This window comes from Rhinatrema bivittatum, chromosome 7, assembly GCF_901001135.1.
Source record: "Rhinatrema bivittatum chromosome 7, aRhiBiv1.1, whole genome shotgun sequence".
NCBI classification, from domain to species: domain Eukaryota; kingdom Metazoa; phylum Chordata; class Amphibia; order Gymnophiona; family Rhinatrematidae; genus Rhinatrema; species Rhinatrema bivittatum.
This window is the reverse complement of record NC_042621.1, coordinates 279039981-279057941: the sequence shown is the minus strand read 5'-3', so window position 1 is coordinate 279057941 and position 17961 is coordinate 279039981. Positions and strand designations below refer to the sequence as shown.

Genomic DNA, 17961 nt, shown 5'->3' with positions numbered 1-17961 from the left:
ACTGGTGCTGAGGTGGGCTCCCACCTGGACATCAGAGACATTATCTCCATTAGTGAGCACTAAGTCGAGTATAGTTCCTTCTCTAGTGGATTCCATTACCATTTGTTTGAACAAAGCTACTTGCATGGCATCCACTAACTCTCTACTATTTTTAGATTCTGCAGATGGGATTTTCCAGTCTACATCTGGCATATTAAAGTCACCAACTATCACCACTTCTCCCTTCTTTCCTATCTTTTGGATGTCTTCAACCAGATCTCTGTCCAGCTCTTCCTTTTGGTTTGGAGGCCTGTAAACACATCCTCTATCTAAATCATGCCAGACCCTGAACGATTTGATGACAGCACTAGGATTCACATTAATCACAGATAGACCCACACACAAAGCAGGACACTCAGTTGACCTCACATACATCAACCATAGCTTCTTTGAACAGTTAAGCTCTCAATATAGTCAAATTCCATGGTCAGACCACTTCCTAATTCAGTACAGTATTAAGTGTATAAAGCCAAAGGAAATAATAAAAAATGAACCACTAGAGTTTAAATACCGTCCACCATTTAACATCGAAACCTTAAAGATTATACTAGAAGAAACACTAATACACTCTGACCACAAAGACTGTGTTTCCGCGACCACAGAATGGTTGATGAACATGAGTAAATTGGCTGATGACATTAACCCCTTAAAAACAATGAAAATACAAGAGCCTAGGCAAAAAAAACCCATGGTTTAATGAGAGAATAAAGGAAGTCAAACAAAATCTGAGGAAAAAAGAAAAAAAGTGGAAAAAAGACAAATCAGAGGAAAGTTTAACCAAATTCAGGAAACATCTAGCCTATTATAAAAAAGTAATTCTCGACGCAAAAAAACAATTCTTTAGCTCAAAAATTGAAAAATTTACAAATAACCCCAGAGCTCTATTTAACATAGTAAAGAATTTGACTACGGATAAAACAGAGGAACCCCACACCCCACAAGAGAATAAATGCAATGAAATCGCACATTATTTCTCTGATAAAATAACTAACCTCAAAGCTAAGATACCAATATCGACAAAGCAAGAAATTAAGATGCACAAAAGAGATGTGACACCATGGTCCAAATTTGACGAAGTATCCCAGATCGAAGTGGAATCCTTGATAAAAAATTTGAACCCCGCCCCTCATAAAATTGACACCATTCCCACCATGGATATAAAAAAAGTAGCTGACATAACCTCCCCCACTATAGCAAAAATAATTAACCTATCACTGAGTGAAGGCCTTATGCCAGACTCTCTTAAAGGTGCAATAATTAAACTGATACTGAAGAAAATAAACAGCGACCCAAACATCTTGAGTAACTATAGACCTGTTTCAAACCTACCCATGCTCGCTAAATTAATAGAAAAAACGATACAAAAACAGCTAGCTGAACACCTAGACAACAACGGCATACTTTACCCCTCACAACACGGCTTTAGGAAACATTATAGTACTGAAACATTACTTATCGCTCTAACAGACAATGTACTACGTGGGTTTGACAGTGGGAAACACTACATCATGATATTAAACCTATCAGCAGCATTTGACACAGTAAATCATAACATACTACTAAATAGACTTGAAGAAATAGGACTACAAAACAAAACAATTGAATGGTTCAGGTCCTACCTAAACAATAGATTTTTTCAGGTAGAGATAAAAAACACTATATCAGACAAAATCAAGCTAAAAACCAGAGTCCCCCAGGGATCAGCACTCTCGGCAACTCTATTTAATATTTACATGCTGCCCTTATGCCACCTCTTGGCAGGACTAGGTATCATACATTACATATATGCGGACGACATCCAGCTAATTTTACCAGTAGATGAAACAATTGAAAAAACGTTGAACCTAGCAATGTTGTACCTAGATATAATTAAACAACTGCTGTGCCAAATGGAACTAGTAATTAATATTGAAAAAACAGAATTCATACACCTTGAACGAAAAAAAACTGAATTAATCCAGAATCCCATCAAAATTAGAAACGATCAGAGTGTGGAACTAACCGAAAAAACTCGAAACCTAGGAGTAATAATTGACAGTGAAATCAACGTCAAACAACACATATCATTGAAAGTCAGAGAGGGGTATGCGAAACTAATGGTCCTTAGAAGGCTAAAACCACTACTAACCCTAGCACACTTTCGAACTGTTCTTCAAGCACTTATTTTCGCTAGCACAGACTATTGTAATACACTCTTCCTTGGATTACCACAGTCAACACTAAGACCACTCCAAATCTTACAGAACTCTGCAGCCAGAATTCTAACTGGAGAAAGCAGAAGGGACCACATCACTCAAACTCTTGTGGAATTACACTGGCTGCCAATCAAACAAAGAGCACAGTTTAAAACACTTTGCACAGTCCACAAGCTAATCAATGAAGAAAATACAGATTGGTTAAACACTGCATTAAGACTACATATTCCCCAAAGGAATCTCAGATCAGCAAATAAAGCCTTACTAACTAGGGATGTGAATCGTTTTAGGACGATTAAAATTATCGTCCGATAATTTTAATATCGTCTTAAACCGTTATGGAACACAATACAATAGAGATTCTAACGATTTATCGTTATAAATCGTTAGAATCGTGAGCCGGCACACTAAAACCCCCTAAAACCCACCCCCGACCCTTTAAATTAAATCCCCCACCCTCCCGAACCCCCCCCCCAAATGACTTAAATAACCTGCGGGTCCAGCGGCAGTCCGGAACGGCAGCGGTCCGGAACGGGCTCCTGCTACTGAATCTTGTTGTCTTCAGCCGGCGCCATTTTCCAAAATGGCGCCGAAAAATGGCGGCCATAGACGAACACGATTGGACGGCAGGAGGTCCTTCCGGACCCCCGCTGGACTTTTGGCAAGTCTTGTGGGGGTCAGGAGGCCCCCCCAAGCTGGCCAAAAGTTCCTGGAGGTCCAGTGGGGGTCAGGGAGCGATTTCCCGCCGCGAATCGTTTTCGTACGGAAAATGGCGCCGGCAGGAGATCGACTGCAGGAGGTCGTTCAGCGAGGCGCCGGAACCCTCGCTGAACGACCTCCTGCAGTCGATCTCCTGCCGGCGCCATTTTCCGTACGAAAACGATTTGCGGCGGGAAATCGCTCCCTAACCCCCGCTGGACCTCCAGGAACTTTTGGCCAGCTTGGGGGGGGCCTCCTGACCCCCACAAGACTTGCCAAAAGTCCAGCGGGGGTCCGGAAGGACCTCCTGCCGTCCAATCGTGTTCGTCTATGGCCGCCGCCATTTTTCGGCGCCATTTTGGAAAATGGCGCCGGCTGAAGACAACAAGATTCAGTAGCAGGAGCCCGTTCCGGACCGCTGCCATTCCGGACTGCCGCTGGACCCGCAGGTTATTTAAGTCATTTGGGGGGAGGGTTCGGGAGGGTGGGGGATTTAATTTAAAGGGTCGGGGGTGGGTTTTAGGGGGTTTTAATGTGCCGGTTTTGCGATTTTACGTTTTTTCGATTTTTCACGATTTTTCACGATATTTTACCCCCCCAAACGGCAACAATACGATTCCCTCCCCCTCCCAGCCGAAATCGATCGTTAAGACGATCGAGGACACGATTCACATCTCTATTACTAACCATACCCTCTGTAAAGGCAGCTAAACTGACACAAGTATTTATTTATTTATCTATTTATTTTTATTATTTAATTAATTGTTTTTATATACCGGGATACGTTGGGAACATCATCCCGGTTCACTGATAACTGAACATAGCAACAAGCTTTACATAGAATGAGTTACAAGGAGAATGTTAATAAAGGGAATCGTGATAAACATGTGCAAGTAAAACAGGTAATACAGAGAAACTAGTTACAAATTAAACGTTGGTATAAGGCAGTTATGATTAAGTTTGGTTGGTATAAGGCAGTCGTGAATAAATTAGCATTGGTATAAGGTAGTCATGAATAAATTAGGTTATTAAAAGTTTAGGTTTTATAGAGAGTAAGATTGTGCAAGGGGTGGAGTGTTAAAAGTGGGTAACATTGTGGGGAGAGGGAGGCAAAGTGCGCAGGAGAACACTTGGCACAAAAGGTGGCTGGGAGTAGAGGGCGGGGGGGGGGGGGGGAAGAGGAGGGGTGAATTAGCTGGGGTATCCTGGATATTTCAAAAGGGATTCAAAGGAGCAAAGAGGAAAATGACGAAATTATGAGGGGGGTTAGGTGAAGGCCTGTTTGAAGAGCCAGGTCTTGAGGTTCTGTTTGAATCTTTTATGACAGGATTCTAAGCGAAGGGTTGGAGGCATTTTGTTCCAGAGGGTGGGTCCGGCTAGGGAGAGAGCACGTGCCCTGGTGGATTTAAGTTTGGACATCTTAGGAGAGGGAGTATGCATAGTGGCAAGGTGTTGCGCTGTGGTAGGTCTGCTGTGAACGCGGATTCGAAGGTGATTTTGGAACCAGGACATCTCGCGATTGTGAGTAGATTTGTGGATGAGGGTGAGTGCTTTGTAAGTGATCCTGGAGTTGATTGGCAGCCAATGTAGGTGCTTGAGGACGGGGGTGATGTGATCCTCTCGGTGGGCATTGGTGAGAATGCGCGCTGCTGAGTTTTGGAGCATCTGTAAGGGCCGTAGGGCGTTTTTTGGGAGGCCGAGGAGGATGGCATTTTTTTTTGGGAGGCCGAGGAGGATGGGAAAGAGCATTATCATTAGCCGGCCCTATATTATGGAACTCAATGCCACCCGAAATAAGATTAATGAGAGACCATAAACTCTTCAAAAAAAGCCTAAAAACATGGCTTTTCAAAAAAGCTTTTCAAAATGAGAATGGGGAATAGGTAGTACGAAGAAACTAGAAAAGGACTTATACACAGAGGCAAAAGTCACCAGATAACATATATGCATTCTTTACCTTTATTTTTATCACACTTAAGTTTTAAGTTAAAGAATTACAGTATATCGCATATATGGTTAGCCCATAAAGGGAATTTCAATACACACTACATGCTGGGGTAGATTTTCAAACCGCGCGATTTGGCGTACTTTTGCTGGCGCATCAAGCGCCAGCAAAAGTACGCGGGATTTTAGTAGATACGCGCGTAGCCGCTAAAATCCTGGATCGGCGCGCGCAAGGCTATCAATTCCGTATAGCCGGTGCGCGCCGAGCCGCACAGCCTACCCCTGTTCCCTCCGAGGCCGCTCCGAAATCGGAGCGGCCTCGGAGGGAACTTTCTTTTGCCCTCCCCTCACCTTCCCCTCCCTTCCCCTACCTAACCCACCCGCCCGGCCCTGTCTAAACCCTCCCCTTACCTTTGTCGGGGGATTTACGCCTCCCGGAGGGAGACGTAAATCCCCGCGCGCCAGTGGGCCGCTAGCGCGCCGGGACGCGACCTGGGGGCGGGTCCGGAGGGTGCGGCCACGCCCCCGGGCCCGCCCCTGGAACGCTCCCGACACGCCCCGAAAACGCCGCGCGGTTCAGGCCCGCCCCCGACACGCCCCCCTCAGAAAACCCCGGGACTTATGCGAGTCCCGGGGCTCTGCGCGCGCCGGTAGGCCTATGTAAAATAGGCTCACCGGCGAGCAGGGCTCTTAAAATCCACCCCATAGCTTATAATATTTTGAATCATATATCTGAACAACTTCGGCACCCTCGGTTTAAAGTAAAATCTATGTCAAATTTATTCATGTGCCTATTTGTAAACTGTTGTGATGGTATATCACTAAACGACGGTATAGAAAAGTTTTAAAATAAAAATAAATAAATAAACCACTTCAATATAAATGGACGCTCCGTCATCTTTTTTTAGGTCGGCCCATAGTGCTTCTTCATTGCCCCATCTTCCTTGCAGCTCAGATGCTTGGATATTGTTTCTGACATAAAGAGCCACACCACCCCCTTTTCTATCCACTCTGTCCTTCCTTAACAAGTTGTAGCCTGGTATTGCCGTATCCCAATCATGAGATTCTGTGAACCATGTCTCTGTGATAGCAACAATGTCCAATTTCGCCTCCGCCATTAGGGCCTGCAGATCTGGGATTTTATTTCCCAAACTATGAGCATTTGTGGTCATAGCTTTCCAGGTTTTCTCGCTAAGGTTATTGCTTTTCCTGGACTCCTTATGAGACTTTAGTTGAGATTTGTTATTCACTTCACTCCTTCCTTTTGCAGTTGTGCCACTGCTGACAGAGTCATCCATCTCAATGAGCTTTTTCTTTTGGTTATGGATCTTAAATTTCTGTATGCATTGGGGTTTTTTTTCTCTTTTCTGGTAACACTGCTATGTTTTTCTCAAGAACTTCTTCAGTTTTTAATATACAGAAGGGTTTTTTTTCTTGTTGCACTTGATACAGTGTGTGTCTCCTTGTCACAGGTCTAATTCTACCAGAGCCCACTGTAGTCCTGGTTTTTAATGAATTCCTTAATGTCCCATTTGAGTGGGGGGGTATACTTGTGGGCTGCCCATCTGTCAAGAATGGGTGACTGTAGGTCACATGTGTTATCCTACCTGAGCCTACTGTATCTCTCTTTTTTCTTGACTCCTGGTTTTTCTGTGATATTGGGGAATTATTTTCTGAGTAATGTAATGTGGGTGTAATTCTCTTAATTGAAGAGAATTACACCCACAGAATGTCAGAATGGCTTTGCACCCCTGTTTATTTGTAAACCAGCATGATGTGATCATTTCATGAATGCCGGTATATAAAAACCTTAAATAAATAAATAATAATGTCAGAAGTCTTTAGAACAAAGACTTCTGACATTATTAGTAGCCAACCTCTGGACCAACTCCAGTCATTTTTCCACTTTTTTCTTTTGTATAATTAGGGCTTCTAATTTTAGCTTTTAATTGAACAACCCCAATAACATACCCATGATATGTAAAAAAAATAAAATAAGGGTTTATTAGATAAACACCAGAAAAACATCACTTCCCCTAGTAGTTTCTCACCCCTCCTCTGTCCTGGATCCTCCTCTTTATTTTTGTGCCTTTTCCACACTAAAGACTCCTCAGCTGCACAAATGTATGTTTCCTTTTCTTTCTGGTACACAAGTCCCAAATGATTGGGGATACCAAAAATTGATTAAACCCAAAGTACCCCGAATCAGTTTTAAAATAAACACCACATTTACAATTTATACATAACTAAAATCAGAAGCCCTCATTATAACATTGAGATTCCCTGGAAAAATAAAATAAAAAACTGAAAACGAAGGACCCTAAATATATGCCAGGCTTCTTTACTTCTTCAATGAACTCTCTAGAATTCAAATAATGAAGAACTAATGGAGCCCATTTTTCTAGATGCCTTCATGTCTTCATGCTGCAAAACACCCTAAGCAAGAAACAGCAGTATTAAAAACATCTCATAAACTCTTTCAATAGAGATCATGTCCAGTGAAACTTTACTGACTTTGATTAGCTCATGTTTAGACTAGATCTTTTCCTTTCCATTCTCTTTTCCCTATGAAAATATAAAATCGCGTTAAAAATGCCTTTTCTTCCCCCTCCCCTCTTTTTTTTAGGTGTTAGATGCTGAAATGAAGAAAATTCAGACCACCATTATAGAATCAACACAAGGCTTTGATGACATCTTAACCAGACTATTTGATAGGAAAGTAAAAGCAGAGATGGTCATCTATCAGGTAGACTATGATTTCTATGCCTCTTTCCTTGACTCTCATTCAGCACTGTTATTGACCTGCTTATGATCTTCTTGCAGGAGGAGCTGAAGATTAGCAACCTTGTTTTTTCAATAATCGTTGATGAAGAATTGAACATAAGGGAAACTCAGCTGAATTATGTCCTTGAAAAGAAGCGAAAACAGAAAGTAAGAATTCTGAGTCATTATGAGTACCACTTTCTTGCACAGTTGCAATTTATATTATTACAATGTGTTCTATGAAATAAATAATATTCTGATTCCTGAGTCGCTGAAAATTTTGCCTTTTCATTGTACTACATTCATTTGTCTTGGTGTGTGCATGCATGTTTGCTTGCCTGCTTATCTGGTAAGGAGACAGGTTCACAGACTTTGAGGAGTGGGGCCTGGAGTTGTATCCTTGCTTAAGAGAAACACTTAGAGAACAGATTTAGGATACATGATTTCAGGATTCCAGAAGGAGCCCAAGACTGTTTGTTGTGGCTAGGCAGGTGGACCCCTTGCCCGAGATGGAGTTGACGCTACCTGTGGAGGGAAACCCCCACAGGTCCCCACCATCGGAAGACGAGGCCAGGATGAAGCAGAGACCCCGCTGGAGCTTCACCACTACCAGCCCTCATTCCCCTCAAGTTGAGCCCTTGGGTAGCGGGGCCGGCTGGACTTATGTGGGGTCTCTGAAGGCTGCAGAGAAGAGGCCGGATGGATTCCAGGAGCGAGTCCAGGAGCTGTCGTGAAGGCTAGAGCAAGAGACGGCAAGAACCGGAACAAGCAGCAGTACTCGTCGTAGTATTACCAGGCGTGGGTCATAGTTGATATTCCAGGTATTGGTCGAGGCAGGCAGCAGTTCTCGAAGTCGTGGTTCCAGGCATAAGTCGGGGCAGGGAGCAATTCTCATAGTCGATGTGGAAGGTAGTCAATCAGGAACTCAGGCGAGGACGCGATCCTCTGTGGAGGAACAAGATACTGGACCTTAGAAGCCAGAAGCCAAAGCAAGATCTGAGAGCCAGACCTTGCCTTAAGTAGGAAAAGGATGGGCAGGGCAATGAGGAGGGGCCGCGGCAATTTCCTGCCGCGGTCCCTTTAAATTCCGAGCAGGAGCATGCGTGTGGGCCTAGAGAGGCCCAGAGGAGGCAGAGCCCGCGCAGAGGACAGTAACGCGTTGGAGAGGCCTGGGTGGATAGGTCCTACCGGCGCGCTCGGAGCAAGGGCCGTGAGGGAGCGCCCCAAGAGTGGTTGGCCGCCGCCACAGGCACACTGGAGCAAGTGGAAGCCGCGCCGCACAGGTAGGGGGTGGCGATTGGTTGCGGGGAGCCGCAGCTGGAGGACCTAACACTGTTGCTGCGATGACCATGACTAGATATGTTTGTTTATTTATTTATTTATTTATTTATTTAAGGTTTTTTTATACCGGCATTCATGAACTCGTTCACATCATGTCGGTTTACAGAAAACAGGGGTGCGAATAATACAACCAAAAACAACATATATATACATATATATGTTGTTGGGGGAGGGATGGAAGGCTTTTGAAAATTACTATATTCCTCTTCCTTTTACTCCATCAGTCCAGAACCAATGGGTTACATCGTTCCATCCAGCTACTACAGGCAAAGTGAATTTTTTTTTTCTTATAATGACATCATCTGACTATATGTCATCAGTTGAATTTCTGCCTCTAGTTTCTGGACAGTTGGCTGAGTAGACGTTTCCTAATTAGAGATGATTTATTTCTCAACAGATAGCCTATATACTATTGTTTTCGGCTAAAATTTGCTGGCTTAACTATCGGGCCAGGCTCCTGCTAACTCTTCTTGGCAGTGAAGCATGCCCAGGCTCCCTACCTTTTGTGAAAAGGTCTAACTAAGTAGAGCCACATTTTGGAGAAAGAGAGAGTGTTCAAAAGGCACTTTTTAAAAATTGCTTTCATTTACAGGCCAGCATCACCTCTTTGTTTTGTGGTTGATCTCTTGACTTAGAGCTGCTCCGTGATGGGGAAAAAAATCACCATTGTGCATCTTGTGGGAGCAAGTGTTCCTCTCTCAGCAAGGGCAGAATATGTTCAATATACCACAGTAGCAGAGCTTTCAGGAAGCCTCTCAACCATCCATCGCCCCCCACAAAGAAACTGTCGGCTGAGCCTGGATCTGTCCTGAAATCTTCTGCCTTGGCAGACCCAGGTGCAAATGAGCCTTCAGAATCAGCCATTTTAACAAGTGAAGGAGACACGGCAGCCAATTTTTAAGCCATAGTGCTCCATGAAGCAGGCAGGGAAAGAAAGTAAAACCCTAAAAAGGGACTCTCGAGATTACTTCCTGAGGTATTTTCTCAACAAAGCTGTTTTCAGGATAGCCTTGGTTCTTCCAGTAGGCCTTATACTCTGAAGTTTTTAAACTTTTACATCAAGCCTTTTAAGTTCTACAGGGACAGAGCAATGTGGGAGAATTTCAGTCCCAGACTGTCTCCGCTTCTGTTGATTGGGGAAAGTCACACAAGAGATAGAGGATTCTGATGTGGCTTCTCTGGAAATGGACTGCTCTTCTTATATAATAGGTGAGTAGTTCAGGATAGGAGGCAACACTGAATCTCCTGAGAAGGCAGAGATTCATTTGGAAGGTGAGGAAGAAGAGTTGATTAGACTTTTTCATAAGAACATGCCATACTGGGTCAGACCAAGGGTCCATCAAGCCCAGCATCCTGTTTCCAACTGTAGCAAATCCAGGCTATAAGTACCTGGCAAGTACCCAAAAACTAAGTCTATTCCATGTTACCATTGCTAATGGCAGTGGCTATTTTCCAAGTCAACTTGATTAATAGCAGGTAATGGACTTCTCCAAGAACTTATCCAAACCTTTTTTAAACCCAGCTGCACTAACTGTACTAACCATATCCCCTGGCAACAAATTCCAGAGTTTAATTGTGCGCTGAGTGAAAAAGAACTTTCTCCAATTAGTTTTAAATGTGCTACATGCTAACTTCATAGAGTGCCCCCTAGTCCTTCTAATATCCGAAAGAGTAAATAACTAATTCACATTTACCCATTCTAGGCCTCTCATGATTTTAAACATCTCTATCATATCCCCCCTCAGCCACTGATACTCCAGGTTACTTCAGCATTAAGGTTGTCTGAGGTAAAAGTGAGGATTCCCCTAAGTAGACTCAATTTCTTTTTGTTTGATTTTTTTTTTCATATGTAATAATTTTTATTGAAGTAAAACATGAACAGCCAAAACAGTACAACAAATGTAGCAATAACAATATAGAGAAACAAATATCAATGAATACACACAAAATAAGAAATATCCAGGTAGGCTATTACACGCCACTTCTCCATTTTCAATTTAGAAATACATCCCTCCCTCCTACTGTCCCTCCCTGCTTAAATTACACCCCAGAGAATCCAATCCCCCAAGACAATCACACGCACACCACAATCATCCCCATACACCTCATACACTGGCGCCGAGACACCAGAGGCAGCTACCATAACCCCACTTGAAGTAGAAATGGCAAAGCCACTTAGGTACCTAACTGGTCTTCCAAAAGCACAAAATATCCTCTCAGAGAAAACACTTTATGTTTGCTTCCTACATCCCTCTTTCTCATATGCTCCAGCATGGTATAGTGGATCATCGCTTGTCGCCAGTCCCGAAAAGCAGATATAGTAGCATTATGCCAGTATGTTAAAATCACTTTAAGACTGGCCAATGCATGTGCACCTAAGGACTTCCGACGGCAAGATGGCAGTCGGCGGCATCACTTTTCTGGCCAAGGATAAAGAGACCACTATAAACCTCTGACCCTCTCCCGGAAGGGAGTGAGTGTCATCAAACAGATACAGATAAAAGAGACTGCCTTCCCAGTGAACCAAGCAATTCAGTGTTCTCTCTATGGCAACATGAACTTTTCACCAAAACTCCTGTAACAATGAGCACTCCAAAAACATATGACAAAGATCTCCCCAAAGATAAGAATACTTCAGGCATTCATCAGATTCCCAAAGATACACATGAGCCCCCTTGTCTTGAGATATGTAAATATGATGAATTATTTTAAACTGAATTTCTCGCAGGTAAACAGGGAGCAGATACCTTTAGACCATGTCAAAGGCCCTGCTAATAGCTGACTCGTCTACCACGTACAAGGACGACATGCAATCTGAGAGGAAACAAACCCACACACCAATTTTATTAAAGCGGGGAGTGATTTCTAAGAAAGTTTCCTCCGCATCAGATAAAGAAAGGAGCTTCATGTTTCTATGACTGATGTCCATAGCATAGTGTCTGCTCTGCAAATAGGCAAAAAAAATTGCTTTCTAGGGATATTCCGATGTTCCTGAAGTTGTTGAAATGAGAGAAAAATGAGCTCCTCAGAGTCCATCAAATATCTAAGACACAACAGCCCCCACTTCCGCCAAGCATGAAACACTGAAAATTCAAGACCCGCTGGGAATTCCATGTTACCAATGAGCGGTAAGAAAGGAGTCGCAGTGGCAGAGCCTTGAATTAGAGTTCTTCACTACTGCCATGCCCATTGTAAAGCCTCAAACCAGAAAATATTAAGCTTAAGAGCCCAGACAGTGGACCTGGAGAGATGAAGTACATCCCTTGATAAGGATTGGCCCACTCTCCCAGCAACCCCTCAGCATCATATTTATTATGGCATGAGGCCCAATCTTGGATATACCGCATGAGGCAAGCAGCGTTGTATAAACATATATTAGATACAGCCAGCCCGCCTCGCCGTTTGTCCTGCATGAGGACATCCAAACTGATTCGGGGCGCCTCCCCCGCCACAGAAAGGTAGAGATAATAGATCAGAAATGCATAACATTGGACCATTTAAGCCAGATAGGAAACATTTGAAGAGTATAAAGTACCTTGGGGACAATTATCATCTTCACTACTGCACAGCGTCCCATTAAAGACAATAAAAAAGATCTCCAGCATTCCAACAGGACCTGTACCCTCCCCAACATGGTACTGATAGTTTTTAAATATATACCACGAGCTGAGCGTGTAAGGTAGATTCCTAGGTACTTCGTGCCCCCTGCACTTCATTTAAGGGATAAAACACCCTTCCATCTAGCAGGCAGGTCAGCATCAAGAGGGAACACTGTGGATTTATCCTAGTTAATTCTCAAACCAGAAAAGGAGCCATAGATGTTAATATAGTCCATAATAACCCTTAGGCATTCTTGTGGGTTAGAGCTAAAGAGAAGCATGTCATCAGCAAACATGCTAAGTTTGACCGCCTTCTTACAAATTGGTAAACCATGAAAAGAAGCATTGTATGAAGCAAAATGGCCAAGGGTTCAATCGCCAGGACATAAAGTAGGGGAGACAAAGGAAACCCCTGAAGTTTTCCCCTCTTCAACTGAAATGGAGAGGACAGAGCAACATTCACCATAATCTGCGCCCTAAGGGGCAGATTTTAAAACCTGTGCGCGCGGCCTACATTTTTGCACGCTACCCGGCATGCACAATGTACGCCTGATTTTATAACATCAGGACCAGGGGATTTACCCAATTTGAGTCCCTGAACCACCTTTTTAATTTCTCCAAGAGAAATAGATTTTTCTAATTTAGATTTATCCTCCTCCGACAATTTTGGAAATGCTATCCCTCGAAAAAAGCGCTGTCTATGCAAAAGATTCTGTGACTCGCTCTTGTAGCGATCACTAAAGAAACTATTAAAAACCCATAGAATCTCTTCTGTGCCTACACAGTCTGTATTTTGAAATTGCAGCCTGGGGACAAATGTTTTTCGGCCCGAATTTTTGAGTAGGTGGGTCAAAAGCTTATCACATTTATTTCCACACTGATGACGTTTATACTTATAATAGAACAAAATTGTCTAGCCTTGGATGCCAGTAGGGCAGCAAGGTTTCTGTGGGCCTGAACCAATTGCTGCCTTGCATCAGGAGTCATGAATTTAATATGGGTGCATTTAAGTAGAGCCACTCGTTTAGATAATTCTAATTCTTTTTAGTAGCTTGCCGTTGTTTCCAGACTTGATAGGCCAGGATATTTATTTATTTAGGTGTTTTATATACCGTCATTCTAAAATAAGATGACAACGGTTTACGAAATCAGCATTCAGATACTGGGTCAATATTTCCATTCTGTGTCATTATTCATATTCTAGGTCAGTATAACAGCAAATACAAATTATATGACCCCTAAGCATAGCCTTAGCAACTTTCCAAAAAGTAAGGGCTGAGATTTTCTGCGAGAAATTCAGCTCCCGATACTCCTCCAATTTAGTCATAGATATTTTACAAACTCCTTGTCATGATAGAATATAGGGGACATTTTCCAATGTGATTTCCAGCCGCCCATTTCAGCTAATGCATATTTGCACCCTACAATAGGGTGATAGGAAAAAGGAACATCATACATTTCACACATTTTTATTTATTTATTTATATTTTTTTCAAATCAAATATACATAATATATTCAATACTGAAATATTGGCATATTGAAAAAACAAAAATGTTTATGCAATATTATAACAAAGAAATAATATTCAAATTGCCCCATTAGACCACAATATGGGGGGGGGGGGGAGCCTTTAGGAAAAAAGCCACAGGGAATGGTTAACAAACAAAAAACAATATTTTCTATAAAAAGGAAGGTAGCTGCATAGCATGAAAATGAACCCTTTTATACATTATCCACTCTATCTGTAGTAGGTAAGGTCTGAATTCTCCAACGAGCTTCCACAAAGGATTGTAACTGGTTAGGATCAAAGAAAACAAATTTAGCAGACTCTAAAGTTATCACACATTTACAGGGATAACGAATAACACAAGTAGCTCCCAAAGAGAACACTGACTCTTTCATTGCAAGAAATTGTTTTCTCCGCTCTTGTGTTGCCTTGGATATATTTGGAAATATCCAAACCTTTTGGCCTCTAAACAGAGAGTCCTTGTTCCAAAAATATAAACGCAGAATATTATTATGATCTTGCATAAAAACAAATGACACCAGCAATGTAGCTCGATCTGACACATTTTCTTCTCCAGAATTTTCAAGGAAATCAGTCAGATTAGAGGGAATATCAACATCATTATTATCCAGTGATTTTCTATTCATTGGAAGAAAATAAATCTTTTCCATAGGAGGGAGATCATTCTCTGATAGTTTCAAAACTTCTTTTAAATACATGGAAAATAGGTCAAGAGGTGTAATCAAAGGAATTCGAGGAAAATTAAGTATCCTCAAATTTGCAGATCTAAGAGAATTTTCAGTATTCACAATTCTGCGAGAGATAGAAGTCAAATCTTTGATAACATTTACTTGTACATTTTGAATTTCCACTATATTAGAGTTCACCTCAGTTACTTTCTGTTCCATAGAGTCCAACCGTGTTTCAAAAGATTGAGAGTTATTATAAAATCTGTAGTTAAAGAGACCAAATCAGTAAGAGACTTATTACTGACATTAGGACAGTCCCGAGATTATCCAAGGTGATAACTTCAGTCAGAGATATTAGGAAAAACTGTAGAAGAAATCCCTGAAGGTGTATTAACTAGTGCCAAACCTGCTTTCTATGAATCAGTTGTCAAAGAAGGCAATGAGACTTCACTGTCCTCAGTGAGTCGTGCCCTTTGAGGCCCTTCTTCAACTTCCAAATGCTGGATTTGCACCAGCAAAATGGTGGAAACTGGGCCTGGTGAAAAAATGGAGCCTTCCAGCTCCCCCGGTGAATCTGACAAAGCCTCTACCGAGGCAGCATATCCAGCAGGAGAGCACAGAGTGGAACGGTGATCAGGGCTAAGAGAACCATCTGCCGCCAATGGGCTGGCATCCCCAGGTCCAACCAAGCTGGCTTCAATCACCGAACTCCGGGTAAATTGCGCTTCAGTTAGCGATGTTTGGCAAAGGGGAACTGGCGAACTTGTCGCCTTCCCTTGTTGTAAACTCCATTCTGTTTCCCCATTAGAAAAGAAAAACTTTGTTCAGTGGAAATAATTAAAGTTTGCCGGGGATTTATTGGGAGCTGTGCTGAGGCGCGTCTGCTATGCAGTGGCCATCTTGGATCCTCCCATTTCACACTTTTTTAAATGAAAGACATAAGATTTAGAAGTTAAGATGTAATCTATTCTCAAGTACACCTGGTGGGCATGAGAGTAAAATGAGAATTCCCTGTCATGGAGATGTAACAGACGCCAGCTGTCAATAACCCCCAAGCTCTGGCACAGAGCATACTGTGAGGCTGGCCTATAACTGTGGCAGTCCTGGAAGTCCTGGAAGTCCTGGAAGTCCTGCCATTGTTGGCTGGAGAAAAAACTGTTGGCATATCTGTTCCTTCTGAGGGGGGATATGATAGAGGTGTTTAAAGTCATGAGAGGTCTAGAACGGGTAGATGTGAATCGGTTAGTTACTCTTTCGGATAATAGAAAGACTAGGGGGCACTCCATGAAGTTAGCGTGTGGTACATTTAAAACTAATCGGAGAAAGTTCTTTTTCACTCAATGCACAACTAAACTCTGGAATTTGTTGCCAGAGGATGTGGTTAGTGCAGTTAGTATAGCTGTGTTTAAAAAAGGATTGGATAAGTTCTTGGAGGAGAAGTCCATTACCTGCTATTAATTGAGTTGACTTAGCAAATAGCCACTGCTATTAGTAGCAACGGTAACATGGAATAGACTTCGTTTTTGGGTACTTGCCAGGTTCTTATGGCCTTGATTGGCCACTGTTGGAAACAGGATGCTGGGCTTGATGGACCCTTGGTCTGACCCAGTATGGCATGTTCTTATGTTCTGAGACATACCTCTGCAATGGTTGAAAAATTGGAGAGCCTTGGCATTCTTGTACATCACCTATCCACTATCATCTGGACTGCCTCTGAGCTGAGTTTCCACTCTCTGGGATCCATCAAATTCCTGCTGAGGAAATTTGCTTGAATGGTTCCCAGAAGCTGCAGATAATCTCATATCCTGGAAGCTTTTTAAGCAATAAACTTCTCCACCTGCCCCACAATCTTGACCACTCTCTCCTGAGTCAGATAGACCCGTAATGAGATTTGGGTCCGATTAACCAATCATCAAGATAAAGATGAACCATAATCCCTTCCTTTCACAAGAAAGCTGCTACTACTATGGTGAAACAAAATAGAAGTGCTCTGAATTGAAAATGCTTCTCCTGTATGCAAAGACTGAGAAATTTCTGATATTTTTCCCTGATGGGAATATGAAAGTAAGGTAGGGAAGAGAGAGAAACTCTCCTTGGTGTACCAATACAAACACTTACTTGATAGTTTCCATCAGGAAGCAAGAGACATGAAGACTGCTGTTTACCCGTTTTAGATAAAAAAAAAAAGTGGTCTGAAAGAACCATCTTTCTTTGGAATTAAAAAGTATATGGTATACCTACTGTGACCCGACTCTTCACTTGGTGAGGGAACTTCAACATGCACATGCTGCAGTTTCTCGAGTATCCTGAACCATCACTCTCCTGGTGGGAGAGTGCATGGAGAGACCATAAAGATGGTTGTAAAGCAATAAACTAATCACTATCAATTATTTATTACACATTTTTCCTACTAGAAAACTCAAAGCAAGTTACAACAAACTAGAATCTATAATAATTTATAGCTGTTGGATAATACAACAAGGTTTATATCCGAATAAAAGACAAATAAGGAAAGGGCACAAAAAGCACAGGGATACTATAATTAAAATGCCGATGTATGGAAATACATCGGCACTCAGACTCCACATCTCTTCAAGACCTATCAGAGAAGCTTACAAAGGAACTCTGCATGCCCCTCAACCAAATCCACCCATCGTACAGCCACTAGAGAACGGGCCTTCTCGACAGCGGGACCAGCCATCTGGAATGCTATCCTCCCAGATCTCAGACAGGAACCCTGCCTGTTGACTTTCAGAAAAAAAACTCAAGACCTGGCTGTTTCAACAAGCCTTCCCCTAACCCAGTCCACCCCCTTCCAATCCCTTGATCCTGGCAAGCCGCCTCATCCAGCCTGCTATGCCCCCACATTAGTCTTCGCCTCACCTTCTCAGCCATTCTACAGTTCGTATACAAGTGCCACCTAATCAGTGCACTCCATTTCTGACCCTATATATTTTTTGTTATAATTACCACATATATCTTCTGCTTCTGGCTTCTTCATCTCCCAAGTTTCCATGCCTCTGTTTTATTGTTACTTTTTTGCTTCTTCTTCTATGTTAATGTTATAACCCCTTGTTCCATGTAAACCGATATGATATGATCTGTATCATGAATGTCGGTATAAAAAAGAACTAAATAAATAAAATGAAAGTAGTCAAATTATATTCCAGTGACTGAACCAGGA

General features: G+C 42.4%; 1 protein-coding gene across 1 annotated transcript in view; it reads left to right on the top strand.

Annotated features, from left to right (window-relative positions):
• The window catches only part of CFAP43 (cilia and flagella associated protein 43), a 368309-nt gene that overhangs the window by 255267 nt on the left and 95081 nt on the right, over positions 1–17961 (top strand). The window contains 2 exon segments of the mRNA XM_029610740.1: positions 7504–7623; positions 7701–7808. Of these exon segments, the coding sequence (XP_029466600.1) occupies positions 7504–7623; positions 7701–7808 (228 nt within the window).